Genomic DNA, 27,852 nt, shown 5'->3' on the forward strand with positions numbered 1-27,852 from the left:
GGAACATAGAAAAGGTTTGTTTTGTTCCCTGTACCAGAATGTTGGTTCTACTGCTCTTGGCAAACTGTGATTTTGAAGGAGAGATTGGGAGGCTGGATGTCCAGGAAAACAATTAGCAGGTAGTAAAGAATAATTAACAGCCTCAGAGGGCACCATTAAAAGCTGAAGTAATCATATGGTCTCTGTGGACTTAAAACTGTGTATCAGCAGGAGTCAGTGGCTTGCTATAGAGATGCCTGAAATGTGGAAGAGCTTAATCTCCTAGAATGGGCCTGATCCTGAGGTTATGACACAGGCTGTATTTCTACTGTTGTAAAAGAGGATGGGGAGGAGGCCCTCTATTAAAGGACTACAGGACAGGGCCTTCTGGCAGAACTAGAGATTGCATTCACTGTGACAACTGATTGATGTATTTGAGGAATTTACTGAAGGTTAAAATTATACAGCCAGATACTCAAATGGTGCAAACTGACATAGTTATATTAACGTTGTGCTAATTCACCCCAGTTGAGAATCTGTCCCATTGTATACATATAGGGCTCACTTACACGTGCATTTAAGTGCAACTAAATTTAATGCACATTAAGCTACTGGACCCAGCAGGACCTCCTGCTCAAGCCCCGGACAGCTGCACACCCATCAGTGGGGCCCAGGGCACTGCCTAAGGGTGGCCCTACCCAACCCCCTTCTCCTGCACTTCCTGCTCTACGCCACCTACCCCGCTGCCCATACACCCCCTGCTCACCCCCAGCACCATTCTGACAACACACATGGGTGAAACAAAAAAACTTTATTATCCTCACAACACCCACCCCCATCCTTCCGCCCTCTCTACCCTCAACAAACAGAGCCCCTCTACCACCATCCTCACCCACCAACAATAAAAACCCTGTTTACAAGTGGGAAAACTATATACAAGGGGAAACTGTATACAATAGTACAATACAATATACAAACTATATATGCTATATCTGCTCCAAGCCCAGAGTGGGGGGATGTGGGGGTGCGGGGCCTAGGGGGCAGGGTCCTGGGCAAGGTTCCCTCTAAGGGGGCTGGACTCAATGATCTTCTGAGGTCCCTTCCAGCCCTAATGTCTATGAAATAAGGTGCATGCATGCGCGGCCATGCACAACTAAAAGTGTGGCCACGCACAGCCTTTTCAAGGAAAGGCTGGGGCAGGGGGCTGGCATGGGCTCTGCCAGCTCTGGGGAAGTGCTGCGCTCCCCCACATCAGGGCCTGGGAGTGGAGCACTTCCCCGGAGCCTGAGCCAGCCCCCCACCCAAGCTCCATCCCTGTCTTGCCCCACCTCAGGGAGGAGCCACTGCCTGCCCCAAGTGAGGATCCGCCAGCTCCAGGACACTGCTCCACTCCCCCGCATTGCCTTGGGGAGTGAGGAGGCACGTGGCTTCAGGGCTGGGAGAGGACCAGTGTCCCAGAGCCAGCAGAGCCTCACTGGGGCAGGCAGCGGCTCCTCCCTGAGGTGAGGCAAGGCAGGGATGGAGGATGGGGCGGGCAACTGGCATGGGCTCCGCTGGCTCTGGGGAAGTGCTCCACTCCCTGGCCCTGATATGGGGGGCGCGGAGCACTTCCCCAGAGCTGGGGAGCCTGCGTCAGGCTCCGGCTCCAGCCCCTGGACTCTGGCTCCAGCCCCGGGACCCAGGCAGTATAGCCAGGACAAAAGATGAAAGCGGAAGAGAGGGGCTCTGATTAGAGACCTGCCAAACTATTTGGAAATAATTGTAATAGCCCGTCTGCTCACCATTTCTTTCTTTCAGCACTGCTAGCACAGTGCTCCAGCTAGCACTGCTAGCTCCAGCCCCTGGCCTCTGGCTCCTGGTCCCCAGCCCCAGCCTCCAGCCACTGGCCCCCGGCCCCGGCCCCTGGCCCCCGGCCCCAGCCTTCAGCCACTGGCTCCAGCCCCTGGCCCCTAGTCCCAGCCTCTGGCCCCTGGTCCCGGCCTCCAGCCTTCAGCCCCCTTGGTAAACATCCCATGCCAGACCGAGGCAGCGTGCTCATGGACAGCTGCTCCTTAGAGGGAGCATTGGTCCTGGGGCCAGGTGCTTAGCACCCCAACCCCTTGATGTTCTCTTGGGCTGGGTTCAGGCTGGCCCCCTAGAGGCAGGGCATACCTGGCACTAAATTTAGTGCCAGGTCGTGTCTCATGTGTGTTAATGCACATTAACTAATCATGCCTAAATCTGATACCTGCATTTGCACACACCCACCAACAATAAAATCAAATCAAATATAGATGTGGTTAGCCTAAGTTAATGCACATTAAGGGCACACATGTTTTGATGCACATCCATAATGTATATTAATTTAGGCTAATGTGCATTAACATGTCTCATGTAGACATGACCATAGAGCCTGATCCAGTTAGATACCAAGTTCCCTGAATTCAATGAGTGTTGAAGGAGTTCAGCATCTTGCAGAGTCAGACTTACATATAAGTACAGAGAAAGTAGAGGAAAGATAGATACCAGCAGGAAGGTGCTTCTATGATGTTGGATAGCTCTTCTTTAGATTCATCTGTATAATTACTTATGGCTAATACAGTCATCCCAAATGAAATACATGATACTAAAAACTTCAGAGTTCTGTGCTCCATTCCATATTTTCAGTGTCTGTGCAGGGGAGTATGATACCATGGCTACGGTGTGGCAGTCCTAACTCTTACAGTGTTTTACTCTGGGACCTTAGATAAGTCAGGGGGTAATTTTGCAAAACAACTCAGTACCCACAAATGTCCTCAGATTTTTAAAAGAACTCAGTTGGTTATGAAACGGTGAACTTTGGAAGGTGTGAAAGAAATGCTACGTGCTGGGCACTTCCAAAACCTCACTTTGTTTAGCTTCTACATATGTGCAGCGCTGGTGTTGGACATCTGGTTCCAATTGCAAGTGCTGAACACTTAAGTCTGACCAGATCTATATTGAAATTTTTACCATATGTCTCTGTCTCTCTTTGTATCTATGAAATGGGGATAAGACTGTTTTTCTGACAGGGAATTATATTACTTATGGTTTTCCAAGTTCTTTTTCTTAGAGTATGAGCAAGCTTTTAGTCTTAGTAGAAATATGTTTTTTGGTTGTTTTTAGTTATATAGGACTCAGGCTACAAACTGTGTGAACAGCAGGAGAGTGTGCTTTCTGCTGTGGTGTCTGATTAGAGTCAATTCTTGAGGCAGTGTTACTCTGTTGGAACCCAACGTAAGTATTGGACTAAGATTCCTGAAAGAGGAGATTGCCTGTGTCTCTGTTCTGAGTCTGTGCATGTGCGTATGTGTGCGTGTGTCTGTGTAAATAATGCAAGTTATATTTGGACTGTATCCATAGATTTCTCTTCCTGGGGGAAAGCTGCTTAGTATGGGTCTGAATAGCTGTTCCTTCTTACCAGAGGGGCACCACTGAATGAGCGTCAGAATGGGACACTGATTTCAGAATGGTCAACAATGCTGTTAATTTGCAGGAGATGCAGTAGTCAGCATATGTTCTGAGATTCTGGATGGAAGTCACTCTTTTAGTTCTCTTCATTATGATTATTGTTTGCAATTTTACCTAATTTTTATTTTTTAGAGGAACATCTGGGTTTTTTGTGTTTTTGGCTGTGTCCAGCTACATTAGGAAGTAACTCTGGCTGTTTTCCCCCATCATGAAAGAAATAATTTTATGTAATTGAAGCCCTGGAAGATCTTTCTCTCAGCTTCATCTATGCGCCACAGAAGCATCTTACTTTGGAAAGCACTTCAAAACAAAGAAAATTGGTCTTCTGTTATTTCCCCTCTTGCGTATTAGTCACCACTAGGTTCCTAATGCTTGTAGGGAGGGCACTGTCTAAAACGAAGCTTGGAAGCTAGGCCATTGTTTCTGCCGTCCTTCAGACTGCGGTGACACAGCAGTATAGCCAGGGCAAAAGAGGAAAGGGGAAGAGAGAGGCTCTGATTAGAGACCTGCCAAACTATTTGGAAATAATTGTAATAGCCCGTCTGCTCACCATTTCTTCCTTTCAGCACTGCTAGCACAGCTGCCATTGTCCTACCGCTGCTCTTGAGCCTCATGCAGTGGGATTGGATATCTGCTATCTGAACCGGGAAGTGGCATGTGGTTTGAAGTGAGCCTGCTGCTTTTGTGAAAGGTTTCCATTCTGTCACATTACATTGCGTAAGCCATGCAGCCCTGTGCATGCCAAGTTTTATTTTTGATCTCAGGGGAGACTTGAACCTATCTCTCCTAGGTGAGAGATGATGACTTCAGCCATTTTGCCCAATCCTTCGTAACTGCCATTTCTCTGTTCAGTTTGCACTGTTTGCTTGGAAAATCCAACTCAGAAACCTCAGCACTGCGTGAATCACTTCATTCTATAACCACCTTTTCCATTCATGCATCCCTCCCACAGCTAGATTTCTCTTTGGGCCATTAAAGCTCCCTTTGGAGATTGGCTACTGAAATCTACCATCTACTGCTCCACTAAACTAACCCTGCCAAAGAGAATGATTACACTGGGCAGAGCTGTCTTTAAAAGCAGAGTCTTTTTTGTATAAACAAGGTAGAAGCAGACTGCCTCCAGATCATAGTAGAACAGTCTTGCTCTTGCTACAAACAAAAGACCTTTCACTTGAGTCATAACATCCTAACCAGAAAGACATTATTTTAAAATATATATATATATATATAAAAGCCAGCCCAGCATGTTTTTTCCGTAGTCGTCTTCTGAACATGACAAGCAGTCAAATGATGAGTAACTCAGTGGACTTGCTGTCTCTGACTGATGTTTTAATGAATAGCATTGGCTTTCACAAAAGTAGCTTGTAGCCCCCTCTGGTGGTGTCATGCCAAGCAAGACAAAAATCTCTAAATTTAGAGTTTCATCCTTACTAGAGATGACCGTTCAGATACGTGACTGAAAGAAATTAAAACAGAAAATGCCACTGAGTTACCAGGTTTTGGTCTTTCCCAGCATTTGGATGCAAGTTGCAGCCCCATCTTGAATGAAAGCAGATGTTAAAAGAAGGGAATGGTGTAAAGTGCTTTTGGAAATTCACGTGAATCACCCTGATACTAGGAGGACAAAACTGACATGCTGAACATTTAACCTGTTTTATGCAGGTGTAATAATTTGTTTTAACAACAGGACTTAGCACAGGGCCCACTCGCCAGCTCCTGGAAAATAGATCAGTTCCCCCAAAGGAGGCTAGTAGCATGAACCGTTAAATTGTTGGTTGCATGCCGTTGGTTATTACTTTATTTGCAGTAGCCCCTTGAAAGCTCAACTGAGATTGGAGCCCCATTGTACAGCATAGTACAAACACATAGTGGGCAGCAGTCCCAGTTCCAGAGAGCTTACAGTCTACACAGTCAACACAGGCAGAAGGGGTGAAATAGGAAAGACATAGATAGCATCTCCCTGGAGATCACTGGTGGCCAGGAACACAACGCCAGGGGCTCTTGCCTTTCGCAGTAGCCCCTCATACAGTAAATGCCAATAATAACACAGCCATGTTGTTGTGTTTCGTTATGGTTATAGATGATCCAGTGTGGCATAGGAATATGTTAGGTGTATCAAGCCAGCATCTAGTTAATCTGCCAGCTCCTGTTGTTGCATGAGCCTCAGTCAGTATTTCTAGTAAGCTGGGCACCAAAACAAAAATTTCTCCAGTCTGAGTCCCACAGACTTTCATGCCTTGCTCACTCAAAAGAGGAGAGCACACCAGAGAGTCAGTCCAATGTGGGTATGAGTGCCCACAAACCAAAACACAGCTGGTGGCTATAATTTTTTGTCTAGCTCATTTGACCATAGTTCTTCACACAAGAACACACTATTGGAAGAAGCCATATTTCTAGCAGTAAAGGTTAAAGAGCAGACAAGGCAACAATTATGGGTGGCTAATTAGTAAATGCCTTGAAAAGTGTGCATAATTAGCTCATTAGTAAACATTTGAGAAACAATACAATTTATCTCCAGATCGAGGAAGCCTCTAGGAAATAGAAATATATAAATAATGTGATAGAGGGATATCAGCTCCCTTGTCCTTGAACTAATGAGGATGTTCCTGCTGTAACTTTGTAAAGAAGGGAAGTCATAGACAAAATGCTAATGAAGGCCTTTGGTTGCTGGTAGGTTTGGGGGCTGGACAGTCAGTCTTAGTTGAAGCTAAAGCACAGTACATAATGCTCTGCAGACAACATCAGCACCTTCAGACCCTGTGACATATTCCACTATCCACTGCCAATCCTGCAGTCCCTCAATTAATTCATAATCCCAGTGTAGCTGGATGCATTTACTGAAACAATCAGTTATAAATTGGTTAACAGTGAGGACATTTAAGAAGTCACTTTCAGGCTCCAAAGTTAACACCTCATAGAAATGAGTGGGAACAATGATTTTGTAATGTGAATGTAACGTGTGTAACAGCAGGAGGAACCAGGGGGCAATCTGTGGAGCTGTGCTGACTGTTAGTTTGGACCACAACTCCCAGAAGCCCCCAGGGGCTGGAGGGCTGGGGGAAAAGGAAGAGGAAGCCTGGAGCTGGAGTAAGGGAAAGAGAGATCAGTGTGCAAGTGGAGCCTAGCCAGCCCTGTGCAAAGAGAAGTGTGTGGTGGAGCTGGAGATCTCACTGGCTTGACCAGCCAGGACTGTGGGCTGAAGGAGCTGGACTCAGACTTGGGGGCAGCTGCAGGCTGCTGTCTTGAGCACTCCAGGGACTAAAGGCTTGTTTAGGGACACCTCTGGAGGTGTGGGGGGAAATCAAGGTGGTGAGTGTATGCTACCACAGTTGTTTCTTTACCTTTTACCTGTTCCCTCCCTTTGGCCTGTTGCCTTGTGACCCTAACCCAGGGGTGGGCAAAATACAGCCTGGGGGTCGGATCTGGCCCATGAAGGGACTTTGTCCAGCCTGTGCCAGGTCCCGCAGTGAAACCTGGCCCAGGGGCCATCCAGCCCATGGCGTGTCCCACCACCTCCGCCACATATGGTGGGGCTGGGGTGGCTCCACAGGAGGCGGTTCCCGGTTCCCTCCAGCTGCTGCCACTGGCCCCAGCCCTGTGGTACTGGCAGAAATCTGCGCGCGCAGCCCTGACCCCCGTCTCGCCCCATGCCCACTTGGACTCAGCCCAAGGGAGTAGACCAGCTGGGACCTGCGCGCACAGCCCCAACACCGGCCTGCCCTGCGCCTGCTCTAGACTCACCCAGCCATGCTGAGCAGCAGCTGTGGCAGCTGGGCAGAAGCTACTGCTTGGTGCTGGGGAAAAGCAGCCCCTCCCCTTCACTGCTGCTGGGCTTGTCTTGCTGCAGCTGCCCGGACCCCACGACCAGGCTGCCCTGCGGCTCCTCTGTGCTGTCACTGCTACCCTGCTGGGCAGCTTGGTGATGGCGGTAGAGAGGAGCCTCTGAGCAACTGTAGCAAGAAGAGCCTGACAGCAGTGAGGGGCCTCTTTTTCCCCATGCCTAGTAGCTGCTTCTGCCGGGCCGCTGCCACTGCTCAGCATGGGCAGGCGGTCCAGAGCAGGCACAGGGCAGCCTAGGGTCGGGGCTGTGCACACGGGTTCCAGCTGCTCCACTGCGGCTGGGGCGAGTCCAGAGCAGCTGCGAGGTGGGCTGGGGCTGCGACTGCACTGTTGCTGGTGGCGGGGAGGAGCCTCCAGGCGCGTGGGCTCCAGGCTGTTGCCCGGAGTGGGGAGGTGGTGCTGACCAGCCCATGGCAGCTCCCCAGAACTGCCTATGTGGTCCGTGGGCTCAAATAGTTGCCTGTTCCTGACCTAATCCCTATGATTTTTCTATAAAGAAGTGGGAACTCCCACTTGCTTCTTGTGCCAGTTTCTATTCTGGGGCTGCAGAGTTGGCACAATTGCTTCCTGATTTTTGTCTCCAGAATCAGAGACCATTTGAATAATTTCATAATGGTAATCATTACTTCTTAGTCATAAGCAGGGGTCCTCGTTTTCTCTGTTCAAACATCCAAACTTCTCTGATAAAAATTCCAAGTTCTCTGATTCCTCCCCAATCCATGCTTTTTCCACCATTAAAATGAAACTCCACTATATATATAGGCATCAATTGAACACAGTATTTTAATGATGATATATTTACAGTTTTAAAGCAATTTGGAAGTCTATCAGTGCCTTAATCATTATAATTAAATGAATTCTATACCTATATATTTTGGTGATTTGGGTTTTATAATGGAAAATCAGAGCTCCCCTACCTCCTTTGCTCATCAGGACCTGGGTCCAAACTGGCTGTCCTCCCCTGCTGCTTTGAGGCACTGAGCAGCCCTGATATGCTGGTGCCCCCCTCACTCCTGACCTACAGATCTTGCGATTCCAGCCATGCTGGAGGGGACCCCCAGCTGCCCCCAGGCTCTACTTACCCCAAAGACTGCAGAAGGCAAAGTAAGCCTGAGCCAGCCCTGACTGGGCTCAGATTATCAGGCTCCATCCCAGAGGCAGGCAATTATTTTGGGCAGAGGTCCGCTTACAGAACTTTGGCAAGTTGTTGAGGGCCGTATGGGTAGCTCTGCCCCTTGACAGATGCCCCGTCCCCTGGTCGCTATCTTGGGACTGGAAGTCCTGCTCCCTAACCCCTGACCATTGCTGCTACCAGAAGTCTCTCCCCTTGCCCCCAAAAGTAATCCTTTCAGCAAGGGGTTTGGCCATCTCGGAACCAGAAAAATACCAAATTATATTCTAAAACGCTAACATCTAAAACATTAATTTGATTTAAAAAAAGTTTTTGTCCTGGTTTACATCTGCTTGTGTAGTATACGTAGAGTTAATTGTATATAATAGCTTAAAATGAAGCCTTACTCTTGTATATTATGTGGGGGTGGGTATAGGTTTGTGTGGGGTTGTGGGTGTGTGGGTATGTCAGGTGTGGGGGAGGGTGTGTCCAGGGGTGGATAGGTGTGGGGGTGTGGGTTTGGGGTGGAGGAGCATGTTGTGGGGGTGTGGATATGTGGAATGTGAGTGGGTATGGGGTGTGGGGGGGCTGTGTGGGGGGCGGGTGGCTGGGCTGTGTGAGGAGGTGTAGGTGTGGGGGTCTGCGTGTATGGCAGTGCAAGGGAGGGATGTGGGGGGGTGCATGTGTATGTGGTGTGCATGTGGGACTCGCCCTATGAACACACACGCATGCGCGCGCACACATACACACACACACATCTACCCCCTGGTACTGATGTGGGCCCTGTGCTTCCTGTCCAGTGATACAGCTGGGAGCCGTGTGGTGCTGGAGCACTGGAGGGCAGTGAGGCAGGAAAATGGCTGGGGGTGGGCAGGGCTGGGCAGCTGCATCCTGCTGCCAGCTCCCCCTGGCTCCTATGGCCCCTGGCTCCTGTTGTCTTTGACAGGCAGCCAGGAGCAGATAAATAGTAATTTTCTAATTTTTTTAGGGGCCCCGTGGGTCAGATAGAATGGCTTGGTAGTTTGGATCTGCCTGTGGGCCATATTTTGCCGACCCCTGCGTCATTCCCTCCCTCTCCTCCTCCCCCTTTCTCTCCCCTCTCCCTAGCAGAAAGGTTTTAGGATTTTGTACCCTTTTTGCAAGCAGCTTGTTGCAGGCTGGAACTCTACCAGCCTGTGGAGAGCTGATTTGCTAAAGGGGAAGCCCACAGTTTCTCTGCTTCAGAGGGGAACATCCTAATTTTTCTCCTTTAAAGGGGAAAATCCGCATCTCTCTGAAGGAAATGGAAAACCTGGATCCCTGGTCATAAGATTATGAACTTTTTTCTTGAACTATAGATGAAGTTCTCAATTCTGCAGAAACCAGTGAGGCTGAAGAAGTGCTGTTTTTGATCAAGCCACACTAGTCTACCATGTCTTCTGGGTGTAGGAGAGTCAGCTTCCAGGTCTGCACAATATTTTGCGGACTGAGCTGTTACAAATTCAGGCTTAGGCTGTAATGTTACCCACATCCCCAAAAGCAAAGAAGCCTCACAGATATACCTTTTAAACCACAATTTCTTTCCTGCTTCCTCCTTGTTGCTTGTGGGCAGCAATTCACTTCTGGCCTAGCCTCTCAGTTAAATTTCTTCTCACTCTCCACCGGTTCATCGTCTGTGATCAGCAGCTGAGAGAAAGGCTTTGGTGTTCTTACCACACACAGCCCCCCTGCCCTGGAGTGGGAACAGGCAGAGAAGTACTGATTACCTCTGTACACCTGAACCCAAGATCCAGATAGATTGTCTTTCACAGGCACATAGTTCAAGCTACACTGTAGCCCTTAGGTATTTTTTCTCTATTTTTCTTGTATCTTTATTGACCACACATAATGAAAATCCAATATGAAAGTAATAAAGTAATCTCATTACAAATAAGCTGAAAATAACCACAAATACTGAAATGCTAGTGGGGTTCTGCAAAGGATCAGAAGTCAGTCCGTCTGGGTCCTGTTTGTGGCAGGGCCCCTGACTAGCTGTGTAACTTTGACCAAATTGCTGAGATGCAGATCCTCAAATTGATGGGAGCTAGGCACCAAAATGCCTTTGTTGAAAGGGTCCTTAATCTCTTCTTTCTGGTTCAGTTTTCCATTTGATAATACTGGTATAATAATACTTATGCAAGAGGAGAGTACTTTTTTTAAACAATGAGATACCATGGAAGTTGCTCAATCTTTAAAAATATTGTTATGAGTCTTGTCAGGACCGTCCCGGGGTAGGGCGAATCAGGGTGACCGCTCCAGGCCCTGCACTTTGGGGGGCACCATGGACAGTGCCATACAGGCCCTGTCATGGCTGCTGTGCACTGCCGGCTCCCCACTGCAGCTGCTCGTCCCCCCCCCCCCAACTCCGGCTGTCGCCACCCCCCAGCCCTACACAGGCTGATGTGTCCCGAGCCCTGCACACCCCTAGGGACAGCTCTGGGTCTTGTCCAAGGCCTAGTGAAGTCAGTAGGAGTTTTTACATCAGAGTATCAAATTCATCCAACCCCATGAGCCAGATGAACGTTGCTGGGCCAGTCCGCAGGCTGGATAGGGCCATGCCAGAGCCAGTGCACAGAGCTGGTTCAGCCAGGTGCAGCATGGAACACGCATCCCATGCCAGCCCCATATGCTGCCTGCAGCACAAGCCCCTGGAGCAGGGCTGGCACATGCTGTAGGCAGTGCGCAAGGCTAGACTAGCCTCACATCCTATACACAGCACAGGGGGCTGGCATAGGGCATGTGCTGCATATGGTACCCTATTGATCTGGCCCTGTGTGCTGGCTCCAGTATGGCCTGGTCTGATCCGAACTGGCCCCAGAGCTAGTGGTCAGGGCTGGTTCAATGGAGCACAACATGTTCCCCATGGTGGCTCCCTGGGCTGCATGCAGTGTCCATGGCGCCAGTTCCAGTCTGTGCACCAGACTGATATCACATGCTGTATGCAGTGCCTGGCACTGGTCTGAGATGCATGGGCCAAAACATACAGCTACACAGGCTGGATTTGGCCTATGGATCTTATGGCTGACACCCCTGCTATACATTGATGCCCCTGGCCCTGAATCAGGCTTTTAATAAGGATCCATTTGCCTTCGGTGCCTGTTGTTTTTTTAAATTTATAATATATATATTCTAACTATCTGAAAGAAAGGAGGGTCTTACTGTTAGGGAGCTGGGATATATGTGTTCTTGTTCTGCCTCTGCTTTGACCCTGGGCGCTCATTTGTTTAACTCAGATATTGCTAAGCAGTGGAGAAATTTCTGCAGATGATTGAATTCCTTAAAAATGGACACTCTCTTAATACCACTCAGCCTCAGGTTGGAGTTGCTAAGCATAATGCCCAGTGCTTATCTAAGAACACAGTTTAAGTTCTCCTCTTCCACCCAGTTGTGAATTCTGCTAACAGGTATAAAATCCATAGTAAATAGAAGAAACTGAATGCCAAAAAAATCATTGAATCCAGAGGAAATTTCTGACTGCCCTTGGTTCAAGGTTTGCAAAGGGCTTTTTTGAATTATATGAAAAAGACTATCTTTTCTTATCAGACTAGCATTTGGATTCTTTTTGAAACTGAACTGTTACACAATATGCTGAATAGTGATGTCATAGTATATTGTAAATCATAATTTGATTGCAATGGAATTGCAGCTGAGCTAATAGCCGACTTGATTCGTAATGCACCATCAACTCATTTTAAAGCACTGTTTGATATATCAGTTCAGGCACACCGTGTCGAGCCCTTTCTATGCTGGGTTAGCAGAAAAATCTTTATGAATACTATAGTACTTGGCTTTTTTAAAGCCCTGAGAGATTCATGGGATCCACATATATCACTGTTAAGCTATTGCAATTCACTTTTTATTTTTTTTAAGGTAGTACCAGGTCAGAGAAAAGGATGCCCATATCTAATAAGCTCTTTAAGTCACAGCCAGTTAAACCTGAGGTAGCGGGAAATTAATAGGAAAAATATATACAGCAAAGATGCCAGAGGGTTAATTACCTTTATAGCAAAAAGCACAACGCGTTAACAATTTTGTATAGGAAGGGGATGGGCCATCAACATCTGTATCGGATTATATACCATAGCTGACTCTTGACCCTCAGTCTTAAAGGAAGAACAGAGGACATCAAAATGACTGCATTTCTTGTAGCCATGAAGAAGTCTACTGGGCACTCTCCTTTCCTGAGGCTAGGAGTGCATGTGCATTCATTCACTGACAATAAAAAAGCACCACCCACAGCAAACATTGGCTGTGACTCCCAGATACACTTCAGGGCACTGCAGAAAGAACTTTTCAAAGAGCAAGAACAGCCAGTGGGTCAGAAATCGGTGGAGATTCAGTGTTAGGAGTTGATGACAGAGGCAGAATAATCTGATTTTCTGTCAAGGACTTTGTGGCATATGTCCTAACCTCCTTCCTCAGATATGCCTGCATTTGTGAGTTTTGTATTAGGTTTTACATTAGAAGTTTTATTTTTAAATGAAATGAAGGGGTAACAGAAGCTATGAGAAACAGGCTAATGAGCACAATCTGTGATAAGGGTATCAGACTTGATAACCTTCACCTATAGCAGGGGATGGAGGCAGGAAGTAAATCCCAGTCTCTTACCCTGTTGCCCCATGTGTCACAATGGAGATAACCTACCAGCATCCTTTGCTCACTGTAGCTTGCTTAGTTATTTTGGCCCTTTTATTTTATTTTATTTTTGCTAAGATTTCTTTTGTGGCCATTACTTTTCCTTTGACTTTTTTCTGTCATGAAGCCTACAGTTTCTGGCAGTTGATCAAGGGACGATGTATCTCTCTGTCTCTCTAAATATGGCAGCTTGGAATTTCTTCTGATGTCCCACAGCTCAATGGAGGGAGACCTCCCCACTCTCCCCAACCCCCCCCCCCGTCTTCCCTTTTCATCTGGAATCCGGAGATGCGAGGGCTATAGTAATAGAGTGTCAGAGGAAATAATTGATTCATCGCACATACACACACTTACTCACAAAATTCTCTTGCTTTTAGTGCCGATGAAGCTGAACCATAGCCTTGCAAGCTGAGAAAGACGTGTAAACACTCTGTGGCTGAACTGTTAGGGCAAAGCAGACACATGTTGGAAGCTGAGCAAGAGTGAAACAAAAGATCAATTTAAAAGAAATATCTCTAGACAGAGAAGTGGCAGGGCTCTTGTTTGTGGGTCAGCAGGGAGAGGTCAGTATCCTGGAGCAGTAGATTATTGTCCAATCTTTCTTCATTAAGATCGATATATATCAATCGTCACAATCCTGTTCCCACTCATTGCTTCTTCTGATTTTTCCTCTGTTTTTTTTTCCTCTCTGGCCTACTCTACACTACATTCCAATTTTCCCAAAAAGGTAGTGCTTCACTCTGCTAGCAAGAGAAGGAGTCAGGTAGACCAGTCTTCTGTGTTATGCCATCCAGAAGTACAGGTGCTTGCTCAGTTCTTTCATTACCAAACACTACCCTGCCTACCCTCCAGGGCCAGGCTGGTATCTGTGGAGTGCTGCAGGCTGATTACGGAGGAAGATCTTGTGCAGGACACTAACAGTTTTGGCCACTCCATGAGGAATGGATTCCAGCAGGCACAGGCCCTAGTGCAGGGGTGGGCAAAATGCGGCCCGCGGGCCAAATGCAGCCCGCCAGGCCATTCTATCCAGCTGCAGAGCCCCTAAAAAATTTAGAAAATTAATATTTATCTGCCCCTGGCTGCATGTCATGTGGCCCTTGATGGCTTGCCAAAACTCAGTAAGCAGCCCTCCACCCAAAATAATTGCCCACCCTTGCCCTAGTGGATATACCTTTTCTCCCACTTCAGCCCCTATCTATTTCTAGAGACTCAAGCAGCCTTCTTTTTCACAATACAGATTTGCCAGTGCCCTCTCCAGTACTCTGGCAAATGACTAATGTGCACAATTATGTCTAGATAGGGAAAAATGCAGGTTGTTTAAAAGACAACAGAAAACCTGGATAGGTCTGTTACCAAACTCTGCTTTCCAACATTGACCAACATGTTTATGATTTCATGGAAGTTAATGGTAGTGTTCTTGAGGGGTGAAGCAAGTGGCTGTCCTAATGTTCAGGCAATTGTTTGCTCTATTGGTAATACACCGTGTCATACCTCTTAGGAAACAGCTAGGACAGTCTCTTCCCTAATTCATCTGTTAGGAAGGAGCCAGAGCACACACTGGATGAGAGAGAGAAACTGCTAAATGAGAGAAGCCATCTCCACAGATCAGCTCCTTCGAAGACTCCTTTGCATCACTCTTCAATCTGGGAAAGCACCAGCTGCTGAAGGGACTACAGTAGCGGGTGGAAGTCATAGGAGTGTCTAATGTATCTTCACTTGGCTGCCAGGTGGCAGCAGAAGCCTTACTTAGCTTGGTAGAGATGGAGTAGCTCTGCCAGCAGTTGGGACAGTGCTGCTACTGCAGAGCAGAGGTAGGTGTAGATGCACTGAGAGTTTGGATGGCGGAAGTGAGACCAAACTTCATAGTATAGGCTTTATATCTTAGGTGGAGAAATTGTTCCATCCCTGAGTATGGGATCTGATAACAGCTCAGTCTTCTCACTGCTTGTCTGCCTTTCTTTCTGCAGTGCACATTCTTCTCCTTATAATGGTCTCTTTATTTATTGTAGTTTTTTTGCTTACTGATCAACTGCCAGTGAGTGGTGACAGTAAAATGAAATAGAAACCAAAGTCTAAGTCTTTCCACAGATGGATTCTATCAGAACTAGGAAGGTGTCAATGAAGTTTCTCAAGTGTCTGTGAAAGGGCTGTGAGTTGGTTCAGTTCTATTACAACTATAGCAGAAAGCAGAACAATGTGTCATGCAGGCATGATTCTTGATGTACTTCGTGCATTTTATTCCTGATTTTCTTGCAATTCCTTTTTTTTGTTTTGTTTTGTTTTCTAAAATACTAAAGACATCTTGCCCCAGGAGAGCCATGTAGCTAAAGACAGAGGGTGCAGCATTTAGAGAGATGGGTTTAGAGACAGAAATAAAACGAAACAGCCATGTACATGTAACTCCTGAATAACAGCCTGCAGAAAACCCCTAAAGTGCATATTAGTACATCTTGTTTTCTTATAAAATGAACGGTTTTCCAGACATGCCCCAGATGAGAGCGCTTCTCTACTCCAACGCTCCTTTCTGCAGAGATCTGGCAGCGGTGCCTCAGGAATGCAGCCTGACGAAGAATGATAAAAAAACAGTGGGGGAGTATTCAGTGTTCATTTTGGAGCATAGGGGCTAATGGGAGGCAGAAGCAAAATTTTCATCTGAACTTAAACTTGCCAAAGAAGCAGTTTTAAAAATCTTTGATACACTTTTTTGCAAGATATGTTTGACTGGTTTTCACATAACATACTGTAATTGCTGCAAGACTCCTTATTTTGGCGGTACAAGCATGGGGTTGAAAATACTCCCAGTGATTATAAATAGATGCTATTTTGTAGTTTCCGTTTTCTTGTCTTCAAGGCATTTTGGAAGAAGTCTTTCAATCTGTTTTGGGTCATTCTCTCTTTCTCGCTCCACACAAATGCATACACATTTTTCTGAGCTGGAAGGTAAAGTTCGTCTCTTTTCACAAGTTCTAGTCATTTAGTTAGGAAGAGTTAAAAGAATAGCCCAAAACATAGTTGAATAATTGCAAAACTCAGTGTGCCCTAGATACATAAGACTGAAACTACGTGTAACAAATTTAAAGCAGTTTTCAAAGAAACTGTTTCAGCAGTTATGCATATAAGCCCACCCACACATGCATAGAGTATCTGCATATATAAATAATATGCATACAAACAAAAACATACTAATACTATCCAACCACAGGCCTAGTTTTTTTTTTCTTGTTATACCAGTTTTTGACCATTGCAACCCCATTGTCTCTAGTCAAATCCTATCTGATTTGCTTCAGCATACATAAGATGAGAATCAGGTCTTGTAAGCTTTTATTTTCTACTATTCTGTATCATATATATTTGTTTGCATCAGGATCAAACTGGACTAAACAGTATCATTCTAAATTAGCATTCTGTGGCCACTTTATGCTGATATAAATGATTAAGGTGAAGATTAGAATTACACTCTTTTTGTCTACACACAGATTGAGAGACAAAGACCTAGGCCCATGCCTAATTGTTTTCTCATCCCAGTGCAAATTAGTAATGACTTCACCCATATAAAACCAGTGTAAATCAGAAGAGAGTCAAATCCATCTGCTATATATACTTAATGGCTATAGATAAAATTCCATTTGCATCTAATATAAGATCATATTCTTATCATAGATCTTATCATTTTCCATAGCTGTGATGTCATCAGAAAACTAAATTTTATGCTCCCTGACTATAAATATTCTACTTAAAATTATCAATACATTTTGCAGCAATTTGATTTGTGCTGTTTGTATTCTGCTATTGCTTAATTGTCTATAAAAGTCACTGGAAACTTTTGCACTTACAAAATTCTCTACTTCATCGCTACCCCTGAAATAACAATCTGATTTGAAGGCATTTTATGAAACAGCAGGATGCTGGGTGGTGACATCAGAGCAATTGACTAAGCCAACCATAATATAATGACATTAATTCTGTCTGCTGCTAACCACCAGCATTACACGGAGTTGCTGCTACACTGCCTTCTTCTCAACCTGAGATCAAGCTGTTCCATAATCTTTTTTTAATAAAATGGTTTATTCACCGTTCTGACAGCATCAGCACAAAATAGCATTTTCTTAAAGCACTTAAAATCACCCATTCTTTTCACAGCAATTTGAGAAATGGGCATTCTGAAAGGAAGCTTTAGACTGTCTGGCAGAACTTCTGGCTAGCAGGTTTTGTACTGGCATTACTTGGCAAAGTATTAGTCCTTTTGGTTGAATTTTCACCAGAACTGTGATTTTTTTCCCCCTACGCTTCCCCTCTTCCAAGTAGCCTGGCTAGGAGATACTGTCATAAATCAGCGTGAGGCAGGAGGAGTGTATGCAGGGCTAGGAGGCCTGAACCAACAGTGAACATTCCCAAATTTGGGAATGTTAGGATCTAATCAGTACCTGTCTGTCTGTATCTGCTCGTTGATCTCTCCAGCCTTGAAGAGTCTCATATAATATAATCTGTCTAATCAAGTCTCGATTCTATTCTTGGCTGTGCTGCAAACTTCCTGTGTGACCTTGGACAAGTCACTGATCCTCTCAACTTTCTTACCTTACAGGGTCTTGTGAGGATACATTCATTAATGTGTGCCAGGTGCTGAGATACTGGAGCCATGAACGCCATGGAATGCCTATAAATAAAACTAATAATGAAACGTTGGGGAAGTTCAGCTCATACCTTTCCCATCTCTAGAAAAATAGCGTCTTCATGAGACAGCCTGAAAATAGGACAAGGGTGTGTCTAATATCTCACCTCTTTGAGATCGCAAGCAAGGAGAGATGGAGGAAATACTAAGCCAAAGCTCTGTGTGACTTACAGTCTGGAAAGCTAGCTAATTATCCAGGTTTGGAGCTGGGATAAGTTGTTTTGTTCTGGGAAGTAGCAGGTACAGACTGATGGTCTTCTTTCCTAATATGAGCTAGTTTTCCCTTCCAGCTTTGTCACACCTAGAGCTCTGTCTTCCCTTCCCTCCTCCCTGCGCTACCAGTAGCGTATGCTTTCCTTGCCAGCATCATTTAATCTTGCTTTGATGCTGCTGGCCTCGGGATATGAATGATGGAGCTTTCAGTGATCCTGTATCTTGCACTCAGTAGCCAGAATCTGAAGTTTGGGCTGTACTGTGGTGTTCAGGAGTGGCAGGTTACGGTTACCAAGTTAAGTTCTTTCTGGATGTGTCTTGGTTTTTGAGGCAGTTAATTTTCTTGGAAGATGGTGCTAGGTGGTAGCTCTAATGGACTCTTGAGGCACAGCTATCACTGTTGCCAAATACTAAGGAACAAGCTACCTATTAGTGTGTCTTGGGTGTTGTTTTGGGGAAGATTTTAGGTAGCAGTGGCTTTCTCCTGAATACTGCAAACTGCAGCAGGGCCCAGTCTGTTTGTCTTTGTTTTTGCCTGTAGTGTTCTAAGGGCCAAGAGCAAAGTTACTTACAAATAGGGAAAATGCAGAAGAGCAAGATACTAAAACAGACTGGGTTAGCTCTAAGGAAAAAGAAGAGAATGTGAGTAACAGAGATATTAGTAAGTGCCTTATATTGGTTTATAAAAGCTCTCTTAGTGTCAGGAAAGGAGGATCACGTTCTATTAGGCACGAATCTTTAATAAAATACAATATTTGGAGGTGTTACACAAAATGAGCTAGTAAAGGTCTAACAGTTTCAAGAAGAGCAGCTGTGCATATATTCCCTGCACCTCCCTCTTTCTCCCACCCCATTGCCTGGATAATTGAAAGCACTTGGACTTTGGCTGTCTGCCTCACAAAACACCATAGCTGATGTATGCACAACGCAGACAAAACTACTGTGTTTGAGGCTCTTTCAAACCCAACAACCCCCGTTTCTCCTTAAGCTGCTGTTGAAAAATAGTTGTCTTGCTGATGCAGAAACTGTGCTCAGCTGCCATCAGTTGTGGTCAGCAGCCATCTAAGAAAACATAGTTAATCCATTGACCATACTTTTTGCGATGGATGTTAAAGATTGGGCCAGCCATTTTTATCACTAGCTTGTCAGGAGAAAGCCTAGGCTGGGGAAGGAATGGCTATGTTATTTTTCCCTCCTCTGTCAAAATCAGCAGTTTTCTCAGTGTTGATGTGGTCTGAATTCAGCTAACCAGTATACGTGTGCCATGTATTGGGTTCTGTTTACTTAACCAGTGGAATTACAGGATGTATATGCCTGAAAACCCACTATCTGGTGATTGGCTGAGACAGTCTGGATGCCATCGTACCACTAAGCTGCACCACCCACCGACGAGTTGTTCCGTAACTGTCTGGAAATGAAGCCGCTAGTGCAGAAGACATCCTTACTGTTTTTGTGGGTTTTCATTCCTTTTTTTTTCACACTGGAAAAGGAACCAAGCCTGGAAACTTTTCAAGCTCACCATAAGCAATGTTCTAGGAAAACCAGATTTTAACATGGTTTGGCTGGTGACCCAGCATTAAGAGAACTGCCGTTTAACGTGATTGATTTAGGGCAAATTTGTGGATAGAACCTAAGTGAGAAACAAAAAAGAGCAGTCTTGTGAGGAGTAGCCTGGATGCTTCTTTAAACACATGAAATTTTTAGACTTCTTATTTTTGCTATTTCCCTTTTAAGGCATAAAGCATGAAGTCTAAGTAGGAAAGAAAGTGAGAGCTCTTAAGTACCTCTGGGCAGGAGAAATAGCATGGTATGAATGTTCTCTCACTTCACAACTCTTTATAGGCACTATAGAAACATAATGAAAATTTTATCTGAATAAGCAGGGTTCATGACATAATTTTTTTAACAAAAACAAAAGGAAAATCCTTATGTGTTTATATTAATTTCACATTTGGCAGAAGTCATCTCCTAACCTCATACAGGCTTTTATAGGGTTTATTTATTTATTTTTTGTAAGACTCAGCTTGTTAAAAGTTTATCTTCTGTCTCAGAAATTTCTGTTAGATGTTTGGATGAGGCCAAGTACTGTTTAGCTAAAGGAGGAACAAATATTGCCCAATGATTTTCTTATTAGCTTAATTTTGTCATTCTTTCTATTTGCAAACTGTCCATGGGCAGATTGTGGAATTCTCAAATGTTAGGTTTTACTGAAATTATTCACAGATTCAGATAGGAAGTCAATCTTGGCCAAGGGTTTGTTGCAGATATTGTTAATTCAGGCCGTACTGGCTAATTTGAAAAATCACATGACAGTGTTTCACAGTACTGATTGGATATATTATTTATGCAATGAAGAAAGCATGAACTGTAAATTTTACAATCAAATAGCAGAAAATTTTTGCTGAGTTGGTGACCAAGCGAACAGAAACGATGTAATTTGACTTACTGAGTTGCAGCTGATGCAGTACGAATAGAAATGTTAACAATCAAAATATTGTTTGAAATTCAGGCTTCTCAGATATTCAAGTATTCATGCTATACCCTCCGAGCAGATGGATATCCTCTGAATGTGAAAGGGTTGCAAATGTGGTTAGATCAGAATTTTCTTTTGAAATTGAGCAGATATTCACAGGGAAAAAAATGTCTCCGCTACTTGCTCAGTTGCAGTTTAAACAAACTAACCAGCTAAAAAAAACACAAATTGAGAAAACACTACTAAAAGAAAGCACTATACTGCATACACAGTTTTCCCCCTGGGGAGCAGATGAAAGAGAGAAGAAACCACATGTAACCAGATATTAGCTGGGTTGCCCACCATACCCCTTGAAGGAATTCAGATAATATGCCAATGACTTGACGAGAAGTTGTGTAGAATAGAATTAAATGGAGCCAGATCTGCAGTATGCCAGCTATGGATTTACTCCACTAAATATTCTTCCTAGACCGCTCTTTTTAAAATGAGTTTTTTAATGTGGGTTTTACATTGGCCACCCAAACTGCAACTGAGTCAGAGGCTGGCTAGTTACAGCTCACTCTTGTTCCTGGCCCAGTGTAGATAGGGTTTTAGCTGCAGGCAGTTTTCAGTTGGCACTCAGCCTGATTAATTCCCAAAAAGGAGTGAAACTGAGCCCACTCGACCCTTTTCCTCAGAGACCAGCACATTCAGTTCCTGTAAGTTTGTTTTGGGGTTGTTGCTTGATGTTGTGCATCTTGCAGAACAGGAATGAGTCACATGAGGATCATTCTGTGTCCAACGAGCTACTTCTTTCAACCCTGGATTCCCAAACAGAGGATCTTGTGACAAAGTAGAAAGTCAGATTTCTGGCAGCGTGTAACATTTCTCTGCTTTCCTGTTCCCCTTGAGAAGATCTGTAGCATGTTGTTTTAACAGGTTGATGCAAAGCAAATAAACAACGGAAGAGAGAGGGGTAGTTTTCTGTAAATAATAGTGCACCAGACACTTGTTGCGGAAAGAAGAGAGGAAAGGAGAGTGAGTGTGAAAGACTGCTGAGGAACACGATGTTCATGTAATACCTGTTTATCTACAACATACAATACTAGACATCTGCTGTTAGGCATGGGCCAAGGTGAAAGCTCCAGGGGATTCAAAAGGACTCTCAGATCCAGATCAGATTCTTAAAACGTGCTCTTATGTCTATAACCCAGGAATATGGCCCCCATGCTTTGGGCTTTCAAGTAGTCACATAAAATAGCACTTGGGCACCTCAGTGACAAGTTGAACAGCAAATGCTGGATCTAATACAGGACTGAGTTTATAATTTGTGACCATAATTTAATACATGTATTTAGTGTTTCACCCAGTACTTTGGAGGAACTGGTAAATGACAATAATAGCATCTAGTTCATACAAAGAGCTTTTCATCCATAGGCCTCCAAGTGATTCACAAAGGAGATCAGTTATTAGTCTTGCCTTACAGATAAGGTAACACAAAGATAGTTGAAGCAACTTGGCCAAAATTACCCCACACAACTGGAATGCAGGTCTTTAGCGTGCCAACGCGGGGTTCTAGCCATTAGGCCACCTTCATAAAATCATAGAAGTCATAGTTTCATAGTTTCATAGTTTCATAGTAGCTAGAGTTGGAAGGGACCTAGGTAGATCATCTAGTCCGACCCCCTGCCTTAGCAGGAAAGAGCACCGGGGTCAGATGACCCCGGCAAGGTGCTCATCTAACTTCCTTTTAAAAATCCCCAGGCTAGGAGCCTGCACCACTTCCCCTGGAAGCTGGTTCCAGGCCCTAGCCACCCTGACTGTGAAGTAGCGCCTCCTAATATCTAATCTAAACTTACCCTCCGCCAGTTTGTGACCGTTATTCCTGGTCACTCCTGGCAGCGCACGGGGGAACAGGGACTCCCCCAATACCTGCTGATCCCCACTGACCAGTTTGTAGCAGGCCACAAGGTCCCCCCTTAGCCTTCTCTTGTGGAGGCTAAACAGGTTCAGGTCCCGTAGCCTATCCTCATAAGGCCTGCCCTGCTGACCCCTGATCATACGAGTGGCCCTCCTCTGAACTCTTTCCATATCGTCCACGTCCCTCTTGAAGTGTGGCGCCCAGAACTGGACGCAGTACTCCAGCTGCGGCCTGACCAGTGCCGCATAGAGGGGGAGGATCACCTCCCTGGACCTGCTCGAGATGCATCTGTGGATGCATGACAGGGTACGATTGGCCTTCTTGACTGCCTCCCCACACTGCCGGCCCATGTTCATCGTGGAGTCAATGACGACTCCAAGATCCTTTTCCGTCTCCGTGCTGGCAAGAGGGGAGTTCCCCAACCTGTAAGTGTGGTGCCGGTTCTTCCTCCCCATGTGCAACACCTTGCACTTATCAGTGTTAAACCCCATCCTATTCTCATCCGCCCACCGTTGCAACCTGTCAAGGTCAGCTTGTAGCCTATTGCACCCTTCTAGTGCACCCACATCCCCCCACATCTTAGTATCATCAGCAAACTTGAACAGGGTGCTTTCTACCCCCTCATCCAAGTCACTGATGAAGATGTTGAACAGTGCAGGCCCGAGGACCGAGCCCTGCGGAACCCCACTGCCCACATCCTTCCAGGTCGAGAAGAACCCATCCACTACCACCCTCTGGGTGCGGCCCTCCAACCAGTTGGCGACCCATTTGACCGTGTGGGCATCGACACCACAGTCTCCCAGCTTTTTGATGAGGACAGGGTGAGAGACAGTGTCGAAAGCCTTCCGGAAGTCCAAAAAGACTACATCCACAGCAACCCCTGCGTCTAATGATTTGGTGACCTGATCGTAAAAGGCCACCAGGTTGGTCTGACAAGACCTGCCACTGATAAACCCATGTTGGTTGCCCCTGAGCATGCATTCCCCCGCAAGGCCCTCCTGGATGTGTGCCAGGATAATTTTTTCAAAGAGCTTACCCGGGATTGAGGTCAGACTAACTGGCCTGTAATTTCCCGGGTCCTCCTTTTTTCCCTTTTTGAAGATAGGGACCACATTGGCCCTCTTCCAGTCCTCCGGCACCTCACCAGAGCACCACGAGTGCTCATAGAGCCGTGCCAGGGGTCCCGCAATGACCTCAGCCAGTTCCTGTAGAACCCTAGGGTGAAGATCGTCCGGACCAGCGGACTTGAACACGTCCAGCCTCTCCAGAAGTACCCTAACTAACTCCTCGCTAACCCTTGGCCCAGGCGTGTCTCTCTCGGGGCCCGAGGGGGGCCCAGCAGGGAGGTGGCTGAACTGGTCCCTACTTAGGAAGACAGAGGCAAAGAAATCGTTAAATATGTTAGCTTTGTCATCTGGCGTGATGACTAAGTTGCCCATCGTGTCCTGCAGGGGCCCCACATTACCCGGGACCCTCTTTTTACCCCCTATGTATTTGAAGAAGGACTTCTTATTGTCCTTAATCCGGGAAGCTAGTCCTATCTCCAACTCTGCCTTGGCCCTCCTGACTGCCCCCCTACATCCTCGGGCGACTATAACATAGTCCTTCTTGGCGATGACCCCATCTCTCCATTGGGTATATGCCTCCCTTTTAGCAAGGAGACATTCCCGGATGCTCTTAGTGAGCCATGGGGGTTTATGTGCCCTCCTGCTCCCTTTGACCCTTGTTGGGATTACCTCCCTTTGGGCATGGAGGATCGTCTCCTTAAGGAGCAACCACTCACCTTCGACATCCGATTCCCTTCCCCTCTGGGTCCTCAGCGCTTCCCCAACTATCCTCCTTAGCTTGTTGAAGTCAGCCCTCCTAAAGTCTAGGGCTGTTGCCTTGCTGCAGCCCTTTGCCACCTTACGCTGGATGGTGAATTCCAGCAAGCGATGATCACTGTCTCCCAGGTGGCCCATCACCCGCAGCCCCCTCACCAGGTCATCACCCGTGGCCAGCACTAGGTCCAACAAGGCGTCTCCCCTGGTGGGACTGTGCACCTCCTGGGTTAGATGGAGGTCCTGCAGTCTGGCTAAGAACCGACGTGAGCGATCAGACTTGGCTGACTGCTCCTCCCAGCAGATGTCTGGGAAGTTCAGGTCCCCCATGATGACCACATCCTTAGCCCTCACTGCCTCTGTAAGCTGACCTAAGAATTCCAGGTCGAGCTCTTCTCCCTGGTTGGGAGGTCTATAGTAGACTCCCACCGTTAAGTCTCTCTCCCCTGGACTGCCTTTTACTCTAACCCAGAGCACCTCAGAGTGCCCCCCCTCTACCCCCATGCTAATTAACGAGGAAGTATATTCCTCCTTGATGTAGAGTGCTACTCCTCCACCTTTCCTTCCTATCCTGTCCTTCCTGTATAGCCTATAGCCCTTGACACTCACCGCCCAGTCATGCGATGAGTCCCACCACGTTTCTGTGATCCCTACTATGTCAGGGCTGGTGACAGCTAGGAGGAGGGCGAGTTCCTCCTGCTTCTTCCCCATACTTCGAGCATTCGTGTAGAGGCATTTGAGGCCTTCAGCGGTTGTGCCCACTGACCCCCTAGTCTCAGCAATGCCCCGTCCCCCATTGCTTACCTGTTTCTCCCTTTTGACCATTGGTCTGGGCTCGCTGGCTGTTGCTGGGCCTGGTATCTCATCGTCTCCTCCGCCCTCATCTTCCCCCTCCCCCGACGAGCCTAGTTTAAAGCCCGCCGAAGGAGGTTCACCAACCTGGAGGAGAACACACGCTTACCTTTAGGGGAAAGGTGGAGCCCATCCCATCCCAGCATGTCTCTCATCACGATGTGCCGGTCATGGCTGAGGAAGCCAAAGCCCGCCTCGAAGCACCATTCCTGTAGCCTCCAGTTGGTCTCCGCAATGCACATCTCGTGACGTCTGCCGCGTCCGCTCACTGGCAGGATGGAAGAGAAGACTGCCTGTGCGCCCATCTCCCTCAGCACGCCTCCCAGAGCATGGTAGTCCTCCATCAGGCGATCAGGGGCTCTCCTGGCCGCATCGTTAGTACCCACATGGACAAGGACCATGGGGTAATAATCGGAGGGCTGGATGATGGACTGGAGCATCCCCTTCACATCCTGAATCTTCGCTCCGGGCAGGCAGTAGACCTCACGTGCTGAGGGATCCTGGCGACAGATGGGGCCCTCCGTACCTCTCAGGATGGAGTCAGGTCGGAAGGGACCTTGTAGATCTTCAAGTCCGACCCCCTGCCTGGGCAGGATTAAAACTGGGCTCAAAAAATTGAACCTTATTTCATTTTGGTAGAATATCATCTAATGTGATATATTGTACTTAATAATGACATGGGCATATTGTGTGTGCATTTATTACTTGTTTAACAGCCAAAGCTTAATTGATCCTAATAAATCAGCAGATACATAACTAGATATTTATAGCCTCCCAGTTGATTTCAGTCTCTGGTTAATTAGCTATCCTCTCTAATTGGATCAAAACCTCATGAAAGAAATAATCTTTAGGAAGAATAATACAACTTGCAACTTTTGTTTGCATCAGCTTTGATATGTTGAGGCAAATAGTATTGGACTAGTCACTCAGTAGCCACAGGGCATTCATACTGAATTAATACAGGGAAGGGCCAACTTTCTGAGTGAAATGAAAGAATCCCCTTCTACTGATAACAGACGGCAATACTGAAAGATGTGTCATTCCAGCATTATAGTTCACAGTGGCACAGATGGGCCTGAGCTACAAAGTCTGAGGGTGTAAGAGCCTCAGCTGGTATAAATTGCTAAAGCTCCATTAAAGTCAACAGAGTTATGCCACCATACTCCACATGAAAATCAGTGTTTCGATGCAGAGTGAACTGGTCAAATTGTGAAGGTTGTTTGGATCTGGAATTTTTGCTCCACTGATTGCAGTCCCTTCTACATGCTAAACCGAGGGGAGCTAATTTACTCGCATGAATTATTTTGATGGTAGGCAGCACTTAGAGGCCTATACTCCATTGTGATAGGTGTTGCACAAGCTGTAATGAAAGAATGATCTAGACCACAAAATTTAAGTTTAAGCAGTACTTTATCTAGGGGTGCTGATAGATGTGGAACACCCCTCTCCCCCAAACCAGCACTTTACCAGAAGAGGAATTGTGTCAATTTGACCTGGCTCCCGAGAGTCTGTATAGCTCACATGCTTCAGCAGGGCTTTTGGGAGTTTTTATCTAATAGCTGATTGACTGCTCAAACTTAAATTTTGTAACCTAGACCATTTCTTCATTACAGTTTGTGCAACACCTAGCAAAATGGAATATAGGCCTCTAAGTGCTGCCTGCCATAAAAATAATACCAAATCACAACAACAATAATAATATGCCCTTTGCAGCCCATCGTCAGCTCAAATTCTTTTTATCCCTCACTTCTTCCCTCAGATATATTACTTTCCTTTTTATTAATACATAGATCTTTATATAGTTGTGTTTTATAATCATTGTCCAAATGACAGCTCTTTCTTAGACCCATCCCCACACCTATTGCTTTGTATTAGTAGGGAAATTAGCATTATTATTTACAAAAACATCCAAGTGATTTTTTAGTACAAATCCTCATCAATGTGGCAAATTCATGCTAAGTAACTTGTCTAAGTAACTTGTTTATATCTGTTTAGCAAATTAGAGAAGCTAGGTAGGGCAGGTGTTAGGCCTTAGATATGAAGAGAAGTAGCTTGTGCTTAATGCTGTGGAAATGGAATAAAAACAAGATGGGGTGATATGGTCATAGTACCAAACCAGAAGGATGGAGTATGGGTACCAGAAACAGCAGGGCACCTCGTATTCATTCTGTACATTCTGTGATATCACCTTGACTGTGGTCCGTGTCTCCTTTTCCAACTCCATTATAGGTATGATTTTATTGAGATACGGGATGGCGACAGCGAGTCAGCAGATCTGTTGGGCAAACACTGTGGGAACATTGCGCCTCCTACCATCATCTCTTCAGGCTCCTCTCTCTACATTAAGTTCACCTCAGACTACGCACGGCAAGGTGCTGGCTTCTCTCTGCGCTATGAGATCTACAAGACAGGTTAGTGTCAGAGGACTGACATTCCTACAGCATCTGTCTTCCAAGCAGTTGATATTAGGATCAGCCACCTTTTCAATAAGTTTAAGCACATTCACAGTATAAAGGTTTTTTTTTTTTTAACAAGTCTGTTTCATTGCATTTCTGAGAAGGTAAAGATTTCAGTTTTGTGTTATAGTGCCTTTTGATTCTTATCTTGGCATGAAAAGCAGGTTTCCTCATTAAATTATCTCTTGTATTCCAGAACTACAAACAGTCTATCTTTTTTCCATAGCATGTACAGAGCTTGTTAAGTCAAGGCTAAGTGAAGAGTGTCCCTCCTTTAGAACTGAATAAAGCTCCCCCTCCTGTGGATATGCAATTCAAACGCTGATCAATGACTGTGTTTTCTGTTTCTGGAAGCCAAGGGTTTTGTAACTGGTGTAGTGCTGGTTTAAAGGGACTGCTGTCGGCAGTGCCATCAAGG

The 27,852-nt window shown here is 45.9% G+C and overlaps 1 protein-coding gene across 5 annotated transcripts in view; it reads left to right on the forward strand.

The window, feature by feature from the left end:
- NRP2 (neuropilin 2) overlaps window positions 1–27,852 on the forward strand; it is a 133,527-nt gene that overhangs the window by 17,120 nt on the left and 88,555 nt on the right. For all 5 annotated transcript variants that reach the window (XM_090044809.1, XM_090044810.1, XM_090044811.1 and 2 more), the window contains exon 3: window positions 27,208–27,389. In XM_090044809.1, the coding sequence (XP_089900935.1) occupies window positions 27,208–27,389 (182 nt within the window). The remainder of the gene's footprint in view (window positions 1–27,207; window positions 27,390–27,852) is intronic.

The sequence above is a fragment of the Crocodylus siamensis genome, chromosome 4, assembly GCF_052110815.1.
Source record: "Crocodylus siamensis isolate JL-2025a chromosome 4, ASM5211081v1, whole genome shotgun sequence".
NCBI classification, from domain to species: domain Eukaryota; kingdom Metazoa; phylum Chordata; order Crocodylia; family Crocodylidae; genus Crocodylus; species Crocodylus siamensis.